We start from the raw sequence: 15,580 nt of genomic DNA on the forward strand, positions 1-15,580 counted from the left end.
TAATCTGTTATTTTGCTACAATTTGTGTGTTGGAGATGTGCTTTTTGTTTACAAATATCCTTCACAGGTCTTCACAAACAAGACATCCTATTTTGACCATTGAGCAAATGCAGCAATTACAGGTGAGAAGACGCCAGCAAGAAAAACGTGATTATGTCTGTGTGTTGTTTATGTGGAATCTTATGTGGTCTTGTGTTGCACAAAGTCATTGCTGATTCTTAGTAGCCAACAATTTTCACCTACTGAAAACTCTCCCACCCACAAATGGACAACAGAGGAACACTATAAATACACAGTCATGAAAGATGAATGTTCGCTGTCGTGATGGTTTTACATTTCTTTTCAAGAGCGTTCCAAATACATACTTTTATTTAATCTGAATGACAGTAAGCTATGTAAGGACATGTGGAGTAGACTTAACATCATAGAATTTACTACAACACGGCAGAGAATGTTGTTGTTTTTTACCATCGCGACAAGCATATCCAAATTAAATGATTATTTGATCTTTATTATTAAAGGAGTAGTTCACCCAAAAAATGGTCCCTGTTGACTTTCCATAGTATGAATAAAAGTCAACTGTGTGAACTGTTCCTTTAATGTTTCTTTTTTATCCACACAGTCTGTGAAGAAGCTTGTGGATTTGTTACAAGACCTTCTGGAATGTGTCATTTGAAGGGACATTCAGAGTATCTCCATACCTTTCACATGGGAAGCCCTAACAAATCTCATCTAAATATTTGTTTGGATCGTTTCTGTGTCCGTATTGTGGCGTTAAAGCAAATAGAATGGCAGAAAGACAAGTGAATATTATATATGTTTGTTCTTTTTTAAAGTTCATTGTATTTATCAAGCTCAATCATTGAACTCTTCCCACAGTTGTTGTTAAAAAATATAAATATTTTTACATGAACAAAAGCAACGTTTGGTTGTAAACGAGTGAATTATAAATGCATACTGTAACAAGCTTCCAAATAACAATAAAAACAATATACTGAAACTGTGCCATTTTGCGGTTAGAAGTGCTACACTGTTTCGTGCACAACAGCGGAAATCACAAACTGGGCGTTAAAGGGAATTACTTCATTTAGTCAAGATTAAAACTCTGATATCCAGATGGTGTCCAAAAGCGGTCTGCGTCTTGAGCTCAGATGTGAACAGAGTGCCTAAATTTAGGTACACAGGTCAAAAAGTTACGATTGAGGCTCCTTTAAAATGTGAATGTTATACTTATCGCGCGTTCTTCACACCAAAGTTTAACTTTGGTCGTATGATGCAGATAATTACCGTTCATTATTTTCAGCCGGTGAAATTATATAAATTAAGGCATCCGTTTGGTGCAAAATTAAACAACATCATTGGTCTACCAGTAATATTGCAATATAAGCAATCTATCTATTAATATCTATTTCGCGTTTTCATTTTGAGTAATTTAGTATTCAGATTATGTCTGTTGCCATAAAAGGAGTTGGCCGGATGCGCTGTGTTGTGTGCTGCTGGAGCCCGGTCTCGTGCGCTGCTCATATAATGTCTAATACGCGGAGAGCGCGCGCTCAGAGAAAGGCGCGCAACTTGCATGTGGAAAGCAGCAGACGCATGGATCGCATACTCGGTTTATGACAGCTGAGCACGGACAGGGACAGGCTGCTACGCTGTAATATCTTTTCTCTGTACATCTCTGACCACTACATTCGGATTGCATTTGGAGACGCTTACCTGAAGCCATGCACCCGTGTTTTTTCCGCGTGGGGTTTCGTGCGTTTTTGCTCACATTTTCAATTTTATGCGGAACTGTTGCTTTTAACCTGGATTTAGAGAAGCCAACGGTTTACAGTGGACCAGAGGGAAGTTATTTCGGATATTCTCTGGACTTTTACCACCCGACCCAGGACAGAAATGCGTAAGTGGAATTATTAAACTTGTGTAACTTGTATATGAATAAAAAACGAAGCCAATTCAAGTGCATGTTGACTACAATCTTGTGAAAGAAAAACTTAGTTTGCCTATGCCTTCGATGTTTGAGACTTCTGCAATAGCTTCGTGCAAAACACTCATTCAGCACCATCATGGTGGACCTGAACTCTGCAGCCTGAAGTTGATATTGAAGTTTTAAAAGACCGAAATAATACCATTCACACTTAACATACAAACACAAGTTCCTATTCTGTTTGCTTGGTTCAGAATTGTAAATATTTAGGTTTTATCCAGTGGGATGCTGCCGTGTGTGTAGATTTATCCTTGTTTCTCTCCAGCATGTCTATTCTGGTTGGGGCTCCTAAAGCGAACACCTCTCAACCAGGGATTGTGGAGGGAGGAGCGGTCTACTACTGCCCCTGGCCGGCATCAGACCCAGACTCCTGCCGCCAGATCCCCTTTGATAAAGCAAGTAGGTACCCTCGTACTTCACAAAATGTTGTGAATGTCTATTACAACTAATTCTTTAAATTATAAGAAATCTACACGAATGTGATCATAGGTGGATTATTATCTCAATGTGTCTGGTCATGCTTTGATATTTTCTATTTTATACAACTTCTTTAGAGTAGGCTACACAAATCTCTGTTCCTCCAATAAAAAGATCAAAAACCACATCCAAGAAAGAGTTAATTTCACCGCATATGGTTTGGTTTAAAGTTGCAGGAGCGGAGTAATTACCATAGGTTTCTAGAGAAAGGCGCGTAACTTTACCTCTGTGCGTAATCTGCCGCAATTTAGACGTCCATTACTCTCATTTATTAGCTACAGCGCTGATCACCATTTGAGAACATTTCTTCTTTCTTTTTCCAATCGAGTTTGCCGTCTTTGTCGTCTGAATTGTCCCCTGAACATTAAGACTGTAGTGTATGAAGTGCACAACAACCTAAAAGTTGGCTTGGAGAGACGCAGCTGTTAAATCACATTTAAATCGATTTTGTCGCGTGAAAGGGAGATGGCATCATGGCAGTGGCTTTTATGATATTAGTGGACTATTTTGAGGAGGTTGGCCTGCCGGTAAATATTTTCAGTGGTCAGTTTTGTCCCCATCAGAAATGCGGCGTGGAGGGGAGACAGACGCGCGCTGTTGTTTTGCGCTGTGTTATTCATAGTGTTCTCTAGAGGGAGCTTTGATCGCTGAATGTGCTTTTCCTGGCGTGAGTGGTCTCATATCAGAATAGGTTACTTTCATCATTTTCTTCAACATGTTGCCATTTTACTAGACACTGATGTTTTGGATTTCCCAGTGGGGGGTAAATAAATGAATAACATTTAATTGAATTTCTATAAGCTAAATCAATTCAATTGTTTTGGCATTCACAGGTAAACCAAACGACCCACAAATAATCTAATGAAAGGTTATTATAATTGGATTGCATTGGAGCTTTGTTTTTTAGCGAATAATATAGATATTCGCTGTTTTTAGGTAAAGCTCTGGGATTACGCACTGAAATATAGCAACAGTGGAACTGACATTGAAATAGACAGTCTGTTGAAGATGAATGCAGTGGTGCTCCGGTTCAAGCTTTTACAAAGGATGTGATGAGGTGTGTGTGTGTGTGTGAGAGAGAGAGAAGGTTAAAAGAGTTGTGAACACAGGGGAATGAGGAAAAGTTGAGACCCTGGTGAGAGAGGGCAAAAGTGCTGTCTGTTCTTTGTTAGTGTCTGCACACCATGTATTTCTAGCATACTCATTCGAGAGCATTGACTACGAACGCATATTTTCAGATTCTTTAACACACCTGACCTTTGACCCTGTGTGGTCTTCCCATTGAAGGACCTTCATGGGGGGCTTGACACGTGTGTGCGCGTCTGACATTTTTGATGACAGGGTTCGTGTGTAACTAATGCAGTCCTGACAGAGAAAAGTAAATTCATTAGATACACCAGACAAGGTCACAGCACTCACATAACTACATGTTTCAGATATACTAGAATTACCAAGGTCTTAAAGCAGGTACATTCCACAGACGTGAGGTATTGAAGAAGACAATCTCACAGTCTCTGTCTTAGCAAAGAGTGACATTATCATAACCAATACATGTGTTAGTTCAGAATGTTTGATTCTCACCACATGTCACATTTGTTCATACTGAGCGGAGTTATTAATAAAGCAGCTTTGATTCAAAGCACTGCAGCAGAGAGAAATAAATCGCAGCAGATTTATAACAAAGCATCAATTAAAAACACCCACAAAGAATGAAACAGATGTTGTCAAAGTTAGGCACAGCATTTCCAATTTGACACCAGAACTTTTTTATGCAATCATGATTTTCCAAACTGTTTCTTATTTTGCTCTGTTTTAAAGTTAGAACATATTCCTTATGTTTGCTAAGAGATGCCTTTTACTGTACATTGTAAGATTGAGCATTGCGGAAAAATGTGAACGTGTTTGCATCTGTGTCCACTGAAATTGTTTCTTCATCCAGTAATGATGAATTCAATTACAGTCATTTGCATTGCGTGATATCCAGACTTCCCACAATGCATCATGGTCATATTGTGTTCACATGTCCATAAAACATGAAAACACAGACACACTATAAAAAACCTGAGCTCAGACACATGAAAAATGGCTGTTTTGGTATGAGCCTTTTTCAGAAAAGATAAGTCGTTTTGACATTTTCTGAAGAAATATAAATTGACATTTCTGTGTAAAAGGAACTGGCATGATGCCAGCCTGCTTTGAGTGGTTGCAACACTATTTTATAGCAGAAAAATAATTTGATTGAGGAAATAACATTAAAATTCCTCATGGCTGAGTAATTTCATAGCATGGCGTTATCTGTTCAAATTTCAGACAGATTTCTGATTACTAAAGTACAGTAAAGGATGGAAAATGACTGAAGACTGGCGAAGAAGGAAAACAGGAGAATTAGAGTCGGGGTGTTTTTATGAGGTGTAGATTATACCTTATGGAACTCTAAACAGGCCCAGGTGCACAGAGATCTTGTCTGAAAAACACAAAACCCCCATAGATACATATACACGTGTATACAGTCTGAGAGTAAAAGGACCCCCTGTAGATGTGCTTTCTTATAAACAGGAACACTCAGACCCGCTTGAAACGCTGTTTAATTTGCTCTTTCATGCCTCATGTTGTTCCAATATGAGTGTATTGCCGCAATGTGCTTGCAATGTGTTACATTTCCCAGTTGCCTGATGTTTTCTATTCAGTATATACCGAACTCCTTTTTCTCTTTCTCTGTCTCACATTCTCTTTCTCTCTTGTTCAATTAACCAGATAACCGGATGGTTAAAGTGAATGGCACACGGGAGCCTCTGGAGTTTAAATCCTATCAGTGGTTTGGAGCTACAGTCAGGACCCACAAAGGCAAAGTGGTGGTAAGTGATGCTCAGAAACATAATCCGGTTAATGACCATTTGCAATCATAGTCTTGGCAGATGACTCTGAGTGTTCAGGGATGCGGTTGAAAACCAGCTCAGCGAGGAGACAGTGGCGAAGCTGCCCATCCATCCAAACACCTATTTAAAAGCATTGCGTCAGAGGTTCAGAGTTATGGAGCTCAGTACACTGGATAGAATACGTTACTCTGGGCACGATTTTTCTGTGTTTTTAAAGGAAACGTGGCTCTGTCACTGATATGCATTGACTGATAGGGTTGTGGAAATGTTCATTTGAAGTTGCCTTTGAAGAAAGAGGTTGAGCGTCTGTTGTTCTTCAGAGAACCACACACTCAAACATTGTTCAAATGTGCCTGTTTGGAAAAATCAGACAGAAGATTCCAGTTTTCTTTACCTTCTGCAGTTCCGCCATCACTGTCCAAAGCTTCTCATCTCTCATACTGTGCAGTATATCCACAGATGTGCTGTTCTTATATTTCTTCTATTGTATATCTTATCTGTCAGTAAGTGATGTTGTGTATGTGTCTGTAGGCCTGCGCGCCCCTCTATCACTGGAGGACAGTGAAGGTCAGCAGTGAGATGGATCCAGTGGGAACATGTTATGTGGCTGTTCAGAACTTCAGTGCCTATGCTGAGTATTCACCTTGTAGAACCAGTGAGTACACACACACACACACACGCACGCACACGTTTAGAGCTAGGTCAAGTTTTTTTGCGTCTCAGACAAGATGTGACATAATATTTAAAAAAAGTTGTAATATAGAATCATCACCTTGAAATGATCTTGTTAAGTCGTGATGTAAGGAATACTGTTTCCAGGTCCAAGCCTCCACTCAATTCAAGTGAGGTGACTATTATAACAGCTGTTTATAAGCACTTATTCTTATCACACATTTATGCAAAACTTTCATAAACTCACGATGTACACTACAGTCTCACAGAATCTCCCAAATCAATATTGTTAACCTATGGCATCTGATAGAGCATTTGGACTCAGAAGTGGTATATGACCTTTCATATGGTGCGTGACGTCAGGCTTAACAAGCACATACGGTTCTATGTGACATTTGTGTCAAAATTCACATACTGTATTCTTATTCTGTCAGATAATGTAATAATTGTCTATTATTAAATAATGTAAAACCTATTTACATTGTGTACATTTTGGAAAATGTTTAGAAATCAAAAACATTCTATCTAAAGTCAAATGGAATGCAAAAACTGTGTACAATGTAACTCTAAATAAAATTGAAAATATATCTTTTGAATGTGTTAAAGGAGTAGTTCACTTCAAAATTTGGCGCTGTTGACTTTCCATAGTAGGAATAAAAATGGCTATGGAAAGCAAATGGGGGCAAATTGTGAAGTGAACTCCTTGAAGTACTCCTTTAAGACATTGCATTTGGTATGGACTTGTTATAGGCTGCCCATCCAGTTGCCATGGCAATAATACGTCCTACTGTCAACAGAAATCAAAATGAAACTCGCATGTTTGTTTTGATGTAATTAAAAGCAATTTCCCCTGCTTTGAAGTATAACATTCACTGTTACAGGGAATTCTGATGAATTCGAATATATTCCATTTAATCAGATACACACATTATCTTAAAAACACACACGCAGAGACCTATCTATATTCGCCTTTAGTTTATTGTTGAGCAGTGTGTGTACATGTATGTGTGGGGGCTGATGGTAACTGTGCCTAAAAATGTCTTGAGAGGAGAAATTAGTGTATGATATATGAGCCCATAATGGCTGTGAATTACTTTACTCGCTCTCTGGCAAACAATATCAAGTGCCAGCAGTCTGCCTGGCAGGTCAGCAAGGCGTCATTGCCAAGGTGCAGAGCAAACCGCGTCAATGTTCTCCGGCTTGTATGAGCTGTGGAATGGACACACCATTAATGCAAGCTTATATACACTTACAAAAGCACAGTAGAGTTGAGACATTAAAAGAAAAGAAAACTTGGAAATGAGATGTTAGCTGTAGTCTGCCAGAGGATAGTAAGAAAAGATAAACAGAAAAAACTGAGAGAGAGAGAGAGAAAAAGTGTATTGTGTTCCAGGACACAAACTGTGTTGCAGACATTAGGATTAGTAGTGATGTTATGCCTCATTTACTGGAGCTCAGACTCCTACTAAATGACAATTTATATGTACATACACTTACAGTACAGACGTTACTGTACACCAGAGGAAAAACAGCTTACAGTCACTTCATCAAGTATGACTCATTTCTGGATCAAAACCCTTTCTGGTCCAACAATCCAATGAACCAATCAGATTTTGGGTTAAAGTTATAACCAGGGCTTAGTGTTTGGACATTATCCTTATCAGTTTATACTTCCTGTATGATTTTAGAAATAGTTAAAAGTCCTAAGTTACACTGTAAAAAAATACCAGTAAAATATATTCCGGCAGCTGGGGCACCAGATAAAAAAAACGTAAAATTACTTTTTGTAAGGTAAAATGACATGTTTTTCATGTTATTTTACTGTATACACCCAACTTGTAAATGTACAAATCCTATTTGACATTTTTACCACATTTCCTGACAATTCTATTTAAAAAAGGTCATTCCATAAAATTACATTTTTTTTACATTTTAACTTTTATAATGTATTTTTTTATATTTGGTACGCTGTATTTATTACATTAATATTTTTGCTCGTCTTCAGATAACCCGGACCCTGAGGGCCAGGGCTTTTGCCAAGCAGGCTTTAGCGTTGATTTCACGAAGGTAACAAATCTCACTCCATATCTTTGTGTTTATAGCACCTGATTTACAAATTAAGTTATCATGTAACAATTTTTTACATTTTAATTAGTGATCAGGAAATAAGACAGAATCTTCAATATGTCTATTTCAGATCAAGTAATTTTTCAACATAATTAAAACTTTTTTTAAATCATTACATTTTATTTTAAAAGTGATTATAAATCCCAGATTTTCAATAGGATGTTTTGGCCTCAGACTGTCGGACCTCACCGTATATCACTTTGTCCCTTCCATTCTTTTGTCACGCCCAATCAGAATAGATGACAGGAAGAGGCCTGTTTTCCTTATATTCAGGATTTATTTTTCTTTCTTTTACTCGCCTGTGCTAAAAATAAACAGTAACCATTTATCCTAGTGTCTTAAGTCTGTCTTCACACTCTTCAAATTATGCAAACACACACAGAATTAAACACAAACACACTTAAACCTGATGTCAGCCTACTACCCTGTGTGCTTATTTCTATCCTTCTCTCTCTCTTCCGCTCAGGAGGGGACGCTGGTTGTGGGGGGACCTGGGAGCTTCTACTGGCAAGGTAACATTTCTCCTCAATAAACAGTCAATATTTTCCATCATTCCATTCTTTTCCAGAGTATCTTTAAGTGAGAAAACCGATTGGCAGACACAAGTCTCACTAGACCCCAGGAATCTCAGCTCTATCCAACAGAATGACCCTTCCTCCACCTTCAGAAGAGTATAACAGACACTAGACAGATGACACGTCACCTCTCGTGAGCCCCGTTACCAAAATAATCAGAGATTATCTCATTCATGACTGAGTCTGTTCGGCCGATCAGAGCGCAGGGTTCTGTTAGAGGTCACTCATCCGAGATGGTTTAATGATAACGCTAATATAGTGTCAGTGATAATAAAAGACAGAAGGGTCATTGATTTTGGGTCAATGGAATCGGTGTTGGATGATCATTAGACCTTTAATCCATTGATTTTGAACTCCAACGACAGGAAGTTAATGAATAACACCTGCACCTTCTCACTTTTAACCTGTATTTACTTGTTCTGGTTAATTTGCAATGAAAGACATTAACAGAGAATTCATAGATTTCCACAAGAATGGAATCAGAATTTTGAGACAATTTGCATTGGTGGGCATTTGCGCCAGTTTTGTTGATTAAAAGAAAACACCAAGAAAACTGCTTTAGTTTATATTTAGTTAATCATATTTGTATTAGCAACAATTTTTGCACCTTGAATTAGATTTTTAAGCAATTCACAACCCTAATATTTTTGGGTTATGTGATCTGTCCAGTCATCTGTGTGCGCATCAGCCATTGAAAAACCTAAATATCAGAGAATTTTGTGTGGTCTGTATTAACTTCCTGTCCAGGTTTATTACTATAATAGGATGTAATGTTGATAAGAAAGTGCTCTCTCACCTACTGCAATAATGAATGCATCTGACTGTATCGCTTAAAGGGACAGTACACTCAAAGATGAAAATTCTTACATTATTTACTCACCCTCTTATCATTTCAAGCCTGTATGACTTTCTTTCTTTCTTCTGCAGAACACAAAAGATATTTTAAAGAATGCTTGTAACCGAACAACGGCGGTATTCGCTTCTTGTGTATAGACGCAAAACCAATTTAAGTCGCTGGGTACCAGCGTGGTTCATTCTTCAAAATATCTTCTTTTGTGTTCTGCAGAAGAAAGAGAGTCATACAGGTTTGAAATGAAGAGGGCGAGTAAATAATGACAGAATTTTCATTTTGGGGTGAACTGTCCCTTTAAAGTGAGAGTCAGAAAACACTTCTCCTCTTAATAACTCAAAAATGTGCGGCATGGGATCGAACTTCCTTCATTACAACTAAATGAGGCACAGCCCCAAATTTTGTGGCCGGATGTATACGTGTATGTGGTTTGAATTTGCGCAATAATAGATGTTGATTGTTGTGTAATTGCAGTCGTATGTGTAAGCATGCATGCAGACCCCCCACAAACCTCTCTCTCTGTTTCATACTTCATGCTGTGGACAAATACAAATGCATGAGAAGTTATGACCTGCCGCGCATTTTTTCTCCTCACTCCTCTGGTCCATATTGACCATCTTAACCATTTCACATCATCACTCTGTTATGAGGAATGCCAACAGATTCCTTTAAGTAAGAAAGTGGTGTTAACCTCATGCTGTAAGAGTGTGTGTTTGTTCACAGAATTTAGGACATACTCTGGATAATAGATGCGCAAGTAGACACAGTTACGCATAGCTAAACACATTAAGAGAGATGGACGAGGTCCAGGTCAAGCTGCTGCCTGGTAGTAAAAAGAGAGTAATGTGTGTATTGAACTCGAACAACAAACACAGAGAAAATGTCTTTGTCGGATACTCCCACTTGCTCGCTTTACACCATGTTGTGTCTTAATATGTGAGGAGAACTTGCATCTGTGTTTTTGTAATGTTAGATGGAGGCAGACCTGTATGATTTTCTTCTGCAAAACACAAAAGATATTTTGAAGAAAGTTGGTAACCAAACAACGGCAGTGCACATTGCATTGGTTTTGTGTCCATACAATGGAAGTCAATGGGTACGTTGGTTACCAACATTCTTCCAAATATCTTCTTTTGTGTTCTGCAGAAGAAAGAAAGTCATACAGGACTGATAGGACAAGAGGGAGTAAATGATGACAGAATTTTCATTTTTGGGTGAACTATCCCTTTAAAACAAATCAACGCATTTACACCAATAAGATCAAGGTTTTCTTCCAGAGCATATTTTTTTATTTTTACAAATCTTGAAATGCTTTTTACATTTATGTGTGTACTGCAGGTCAAGTGATCACAGCAGGAGTAGCAGAAATACTGAACGGCTATTCCTTGAAAACTATCCTGCGCAAAGTTCAGGGAGAGAAACAGACGGCGGCCGCATCAGACGCGTATGATGACAGTTACTTGGGTAAGAGAGAATGTGTGTGTTTGCTTTTGAAAGGTAAAGATGCTTTATGGGACACCAGTGAGCTGTTTTGGGGTCAGTGGAAACAGCCCTCAGGCAATTTAATAAACACACAGGCACGTGGTTTTTTTTGTGGATGTTACGTTAACCTTGACCCTTTATCCTATAGCTCTGGTGCTGAGTCTGCGCCTACTGATAACATTTCCATCTGGGACTATATGCACCCTAAAATACACATTCACACACAAAAATACACACACACAGCCTCAGAAATCCTCTGACGATTTTCTCTTGAATCTTTATCACAGCTGGACTATAATCATAATAGTGGAACTGATCATAAAATGACAAGGGAACATCAATTTGACCCACTTAGTTACTAGCATTAACTTTTCCATTCACTGTAGTCTAGAGACTACCTGGTTTGCTCACATAGTCTGTTTTTGTCCGGTAGGATACTCTGTAGCGGTCGGAGAGTTCACGGGTGATTCAGAACAAGGTGAGACCTTAAACCTTTCTTCTACATTTCTACTCACATGGTACATTTCCATACACTGATTTAGACTCATTTTAGATTCAAATCTGTACTTTAATGGCTTAATATGGTCATGCTTTTGTATCTTTAAAGATAATATTCTTTTGGGATAGAAGTCATACTGTTCCCGTGTATTGCATATGTACACTGGGTTCAGTGTAAATGGTTCAAAATGGTTCTTCTATTGCATCCCTATCACCTCTATTTGTGTGCTTTTCTGTCCTATATGCATTTTAAATGTTGTGCAGAGTTTGTTTTCTGTTACAAGTGTCTATGAGGGAGAGAGAGAGAGAGAGAGAGAGAGAGAGAGAGAGAGCTTTGTCTCTGTGTGTGGCTGCTGTGGGCATTTCTGGCCTGCTAAGCTTTGATCGGACCCTTTAGCCTCAGACCAAAATTACAGACCGTGGGCAGTATTCTGTCGCTGACATGCCACCCAGTGACAAACAGCCCATGTGCAGCTGTCATCCCTCACACACACACTTGTACACCCCCACAGACGTGTTCACAAGCCGTCATTACCATTCACATCCATCAAACGGCACCATCATTGCTTTTATAACCTCTCTCTCTCTCTCTCTCTCTCTCTATCTATCTATCTATCTATCTATCTATCTCTCTCTCTCTCTCTCTCTCTCTCTCTCTCTCTCTCTCTCTCTCTCTCTCTCTCTCTCTCTCTCTCTCTCTCTCTCTCTCTCTCTCTCTCTCTCTGTCTGTCTGTCTGTCTGTCTGTCTGTCTGTCTGTCTGTCTGTCTGTCTGGTCTGGTCTGGTCTGGTCTGGTCTGGTCTGGATTGGTGGTGATCTCTGTGTTTCAGGGCTTCATAAATGGGCTTTTGCTGTGGGGCATTTTGCGGTTGAGGAAGGGGTGGTGGGGGTGGAAAGTTGAGGACATGAAGGGTGTGACGAGTCTTAGATATAAGATGACTTAGATATAGGAGGAGACCATCACCGATCTTGGTGGGTGGGACAAAGATCTGGACAACAAGGAACCCTCCCATGACATCACTATCTGCATGATGATCCATCAGACCTCAGTCTATCTCTGTCTCTCTCTCTATCGCGGTCCATCTTCCCCAATCTGGATCTGTCTTCTAAATATTTATATTACACGAGTGACTGACGTGGTGTTGACAGAAAAGAGATTAACAAAAATCACAAGTCTCACCTCAGTGTTTATCCTGAGATGCCATAGATAAGTGCTTGTGTGTGTGAGTTTTTCTGTGCATGCGTGTGTGTTACTCGGCATCGAGTTGAAACCTTTACTTCATTAGATATAGGAAAGTGTGTTTTATTCTCGATCAGGACTGGAGGACATATGTAAATATCTTTAAGGTCTGGGTGACTGCTTTATTAATATTTGTTTATGTCCCAAACAGAACTGGTAGCGGGGGTACCTCGAGGGGCGCAGAACTTTGGTTATGTAAGTATAGCATCTTTAACAGTCTCTGGTCAAAGGTCTGGGGGGAAGGTGACATGTGAGGTATGTTCAAGAGGTTAGTGCTTACTACGACAGCAAGAAACGCATTGGTTTAGTTATTGATTTAAATAAACAATGAAAAGCTTAATGTTTAGCGAGACATACTTTAGCAAGACGTAAAACCTCCATGTCACTTGTGGACATACAAAAACCCATGTAAGTGGATTTGAGTTCCTCATCTGGATGTGATTTAAAATTTTGAGGAATTCCCAATTATGGCTGTACTGTCTAGTAGAGGGGTGTCCCCTTTGCCCCCTATTTAAACAGAATCATAGCCGGATGGGTGGTTTGTGACACAGGCGCTGAAATGATTATTATTACTGTTTATTTCTTTTATCCACTGCATGTTATGTTCATGGCATGGGGCTTTGTTCGATTTAGGATCTCAAGCATACAGATAAAACAGGATTAATCTGGATGTAATTATTATTAGGTTGGAGGACAGTAATATGGTCAGATGAAGTTCTGCAAGACATCAGACAGCAATTTAGATACAGTCTCCTGACAAAACAATCTGTCATAAATGGATACAATGTTTGATGAGCAGTAAAACGATACATTTCTGCTTTCATTAGGTGGCTGTCATCAACGCAACAAATCTGACATTTATTCAGAATTTTACTGGAGAACAGGTGAGCGAATATCTAAAGAATTATTCTTTTAGTTGTGTTGGTCTGAATGCGTTTATTGAATGTCATATTTCATTATTTCTAACAGATGGCTTCGTATTTTGGATACACTGTTGCAGTGACCGATCTAAATGGAGATGGGTTAGTCTACTTAAACATTTATTGTACAGTGATTCTTAAAGATAAATCACTTGTGGATGTTTGTGCAAATGTGCAAATATTGTCTGTTTACATATCATTTTTAAAAATAAATCTTCTCATCTGGTCTCGACTAATCTACCCTCCACACCTCTTCTATCCTCTTCTCATCTCTCTCATAGACGGTTTTAAAGGCAACAACATAAACAAACGTTATTTTGCCCAAACGTAACTTCTGGTAGACCTCCGCAAAGAATCAATAACTGTTGAGTAGTTTTAATTCAATTTAATACAATTAATATACAATAAATTATTATTATATTATAACCAAACACAGACCGGAAGTTAACTTCGGGTCAGGCACGTGCACCCGATGAAACCACCTATACTCTTCTCTTCTCCATCTATTCTCTTCTCATCCGGTCTCATCTCTCCTCTCATCCTCTTCTCGTCCCGTCTTGTTTAGTCTCATCTCTTCATCACTGTCTGTAAGGCTCTGTGGTGACATGTGTTTATGTCATTAACTCAAAGTTTTCCTTACCGACGGTACAACGTTAAATCAAAAGCAGTTTACACAAAGCTCCATGAAGACAGAGCAGCTAAATGATAAACCAGCAATAGCCAACACGCAGATTCTGCCAAGAGAGCAAATTACACCTCATTACACTTATACTGTAGTTACTGTAGTTGTTGAAGTGGCTCATTTGTCAAATCATACTAATAAATCTCTAGGGTTAAAGACGATGTATCGTTTTTGTTTTACTTTGCTACCAAACCACAGCTTATGAATTACAGTGATTCTTTCCAACCTAATAAGGTTATATTTGTTATCTTAAATATCATCATTAGAGCAAGTTCTGAACGTCCAAAACCTTAAAACTGGTACCTGTCTCCATGTTTGTTGGTTGTAGTCCAGGTTCTGAGATGTTGGAACATTATGGTGGTTCTCCATCAGTCCAAACCTTTATTCTGAAAAAAGTCTGTTTTATATTTTCGCTATTTTTATGATTTACGCTTTATCCGCTGTCCGCTTATAGCCTACTGTCAGGTTGACATGAGCTGGCCGTTCTCCATCATCTTCAATGGCTCATATTTTTAACAGTTACACTATGATTTCTTGATCTGTGTGTTTGCTCTTTGTATATATTGTTGTCTTGGCAGCCCAAGGGTAGAGTCATGTCAGTGTGATACTTTCACTTCAAACACGCTCTATAAAGCACAGACAGTGACTGATCCGAGTACAGGTCTTTGTCCTGATGCTAACCACTCTGTCTTTTCAATTCCAAGTCTAACATCTTGAAAACCTATTAGTATGTCACCACGTTTTTAGGATGGTTATGGGATAGATATTACCATTGTCCTGTTATAAAAAAAATGTGCGTGTAATGGCATTAAACATGTTTGCGTGTTCTCAGGCTGGATGACGTGTTGGTTGGAGCCCCACTTTACATGGATCGTGAGTTTGAGAGTAAACCTCGAGAGGTGGGTCGGGTGTATTTGTACCTGCAGGAGGACGCGCTTCTCTTTTCTCCTCCTATCATGCTCACTGGAAAACACCTGTTCGGACGTTACGGAAGCGCCATCGCCCCTCTCGGAGATATTAACCAGGATGGCTACTTGGGTAAGTCTGCGTGTTAATGGACTCGCATTGCATGTTCCAATAGTCAAACATTTTCAAGGCCTTTGAGTCTTGTTGTCATTGTCAAATGCCCATTTCCTGCTTGCCATGTTTTGTGTAGGATATCCTGTCTGCGTATCACATGATCACAATTTTTACG

General features: G+C 39.0%; 1 protein-coding gene across 1 annotated transcript in view; it reads left to right on the forward strand.

The window, feature by feature from the left end:
• Positions 1-1,452: 1,452 nt before the first annotated feature.
• Positions 1,453-15,580, forward strand: part of itga8 (integrin, alpha 8) — a 59,584-nt gene continuing 45,456 nt past the window's right edge. The window contains exons 1-12 of the mRNA XM_057339780.1: positions 1,453-1,900; positions 2,253-2,386; positions 5,219-5,319; positions 5,872-5,995; positions 8,018-8,079; positions 8,606-8,651; positions 10,903-11,028; positions 11,480-11,524; positions 12,935-12,978; positions 13,611-13,667; positions 13,753-13,805; positions 15,218-15,423. Coding sequence (XP_057195763.1) covers positions 1,725-1,900; positions 2,253-2,386; positions 5,219-5,319; positions 5,872-5,995; positions 8,018-8,079; positions 8,606-8,651; positions 10,903-11,028; positions 11,480-11,524; positions 12,935-12,978; positions 13,611-13,667; positions 13,753-13,805; positions 15,218-15,423 — 1,174 coding nt within the window. The 5' untranslated portion in view covers positions 1,453-1,724. The remainder of the gene's footprint in view (positions 1,901-2,252; positions 2,387-5,218; positions 5,320-5,871; positions 5,996-8,017; positions 8,080-8,605; positions 8,652-10,902; positions 11,029-11,479; positions 11,525-12,934; positions 12,979-13,610; positions 13,668-13,752; positions 13,806-15,217; positions 15,424-15,580) is intronic.

Source organism: Triplophysa rosa, linkage group LG8 (genome assembly GCF_024868665.1).
Source record: "Triplophysa rosa linkage group LG8, Trosa_1v2, whole genome shotgun sequence".
Taxonomy (NCBI): domain Eukaryota; kingdom Metazoa; phylum Chordata; class Actinopteri; order Cypriniformes; family Nemacheilidae; genus Triplophysa; species Triplophysa rosa.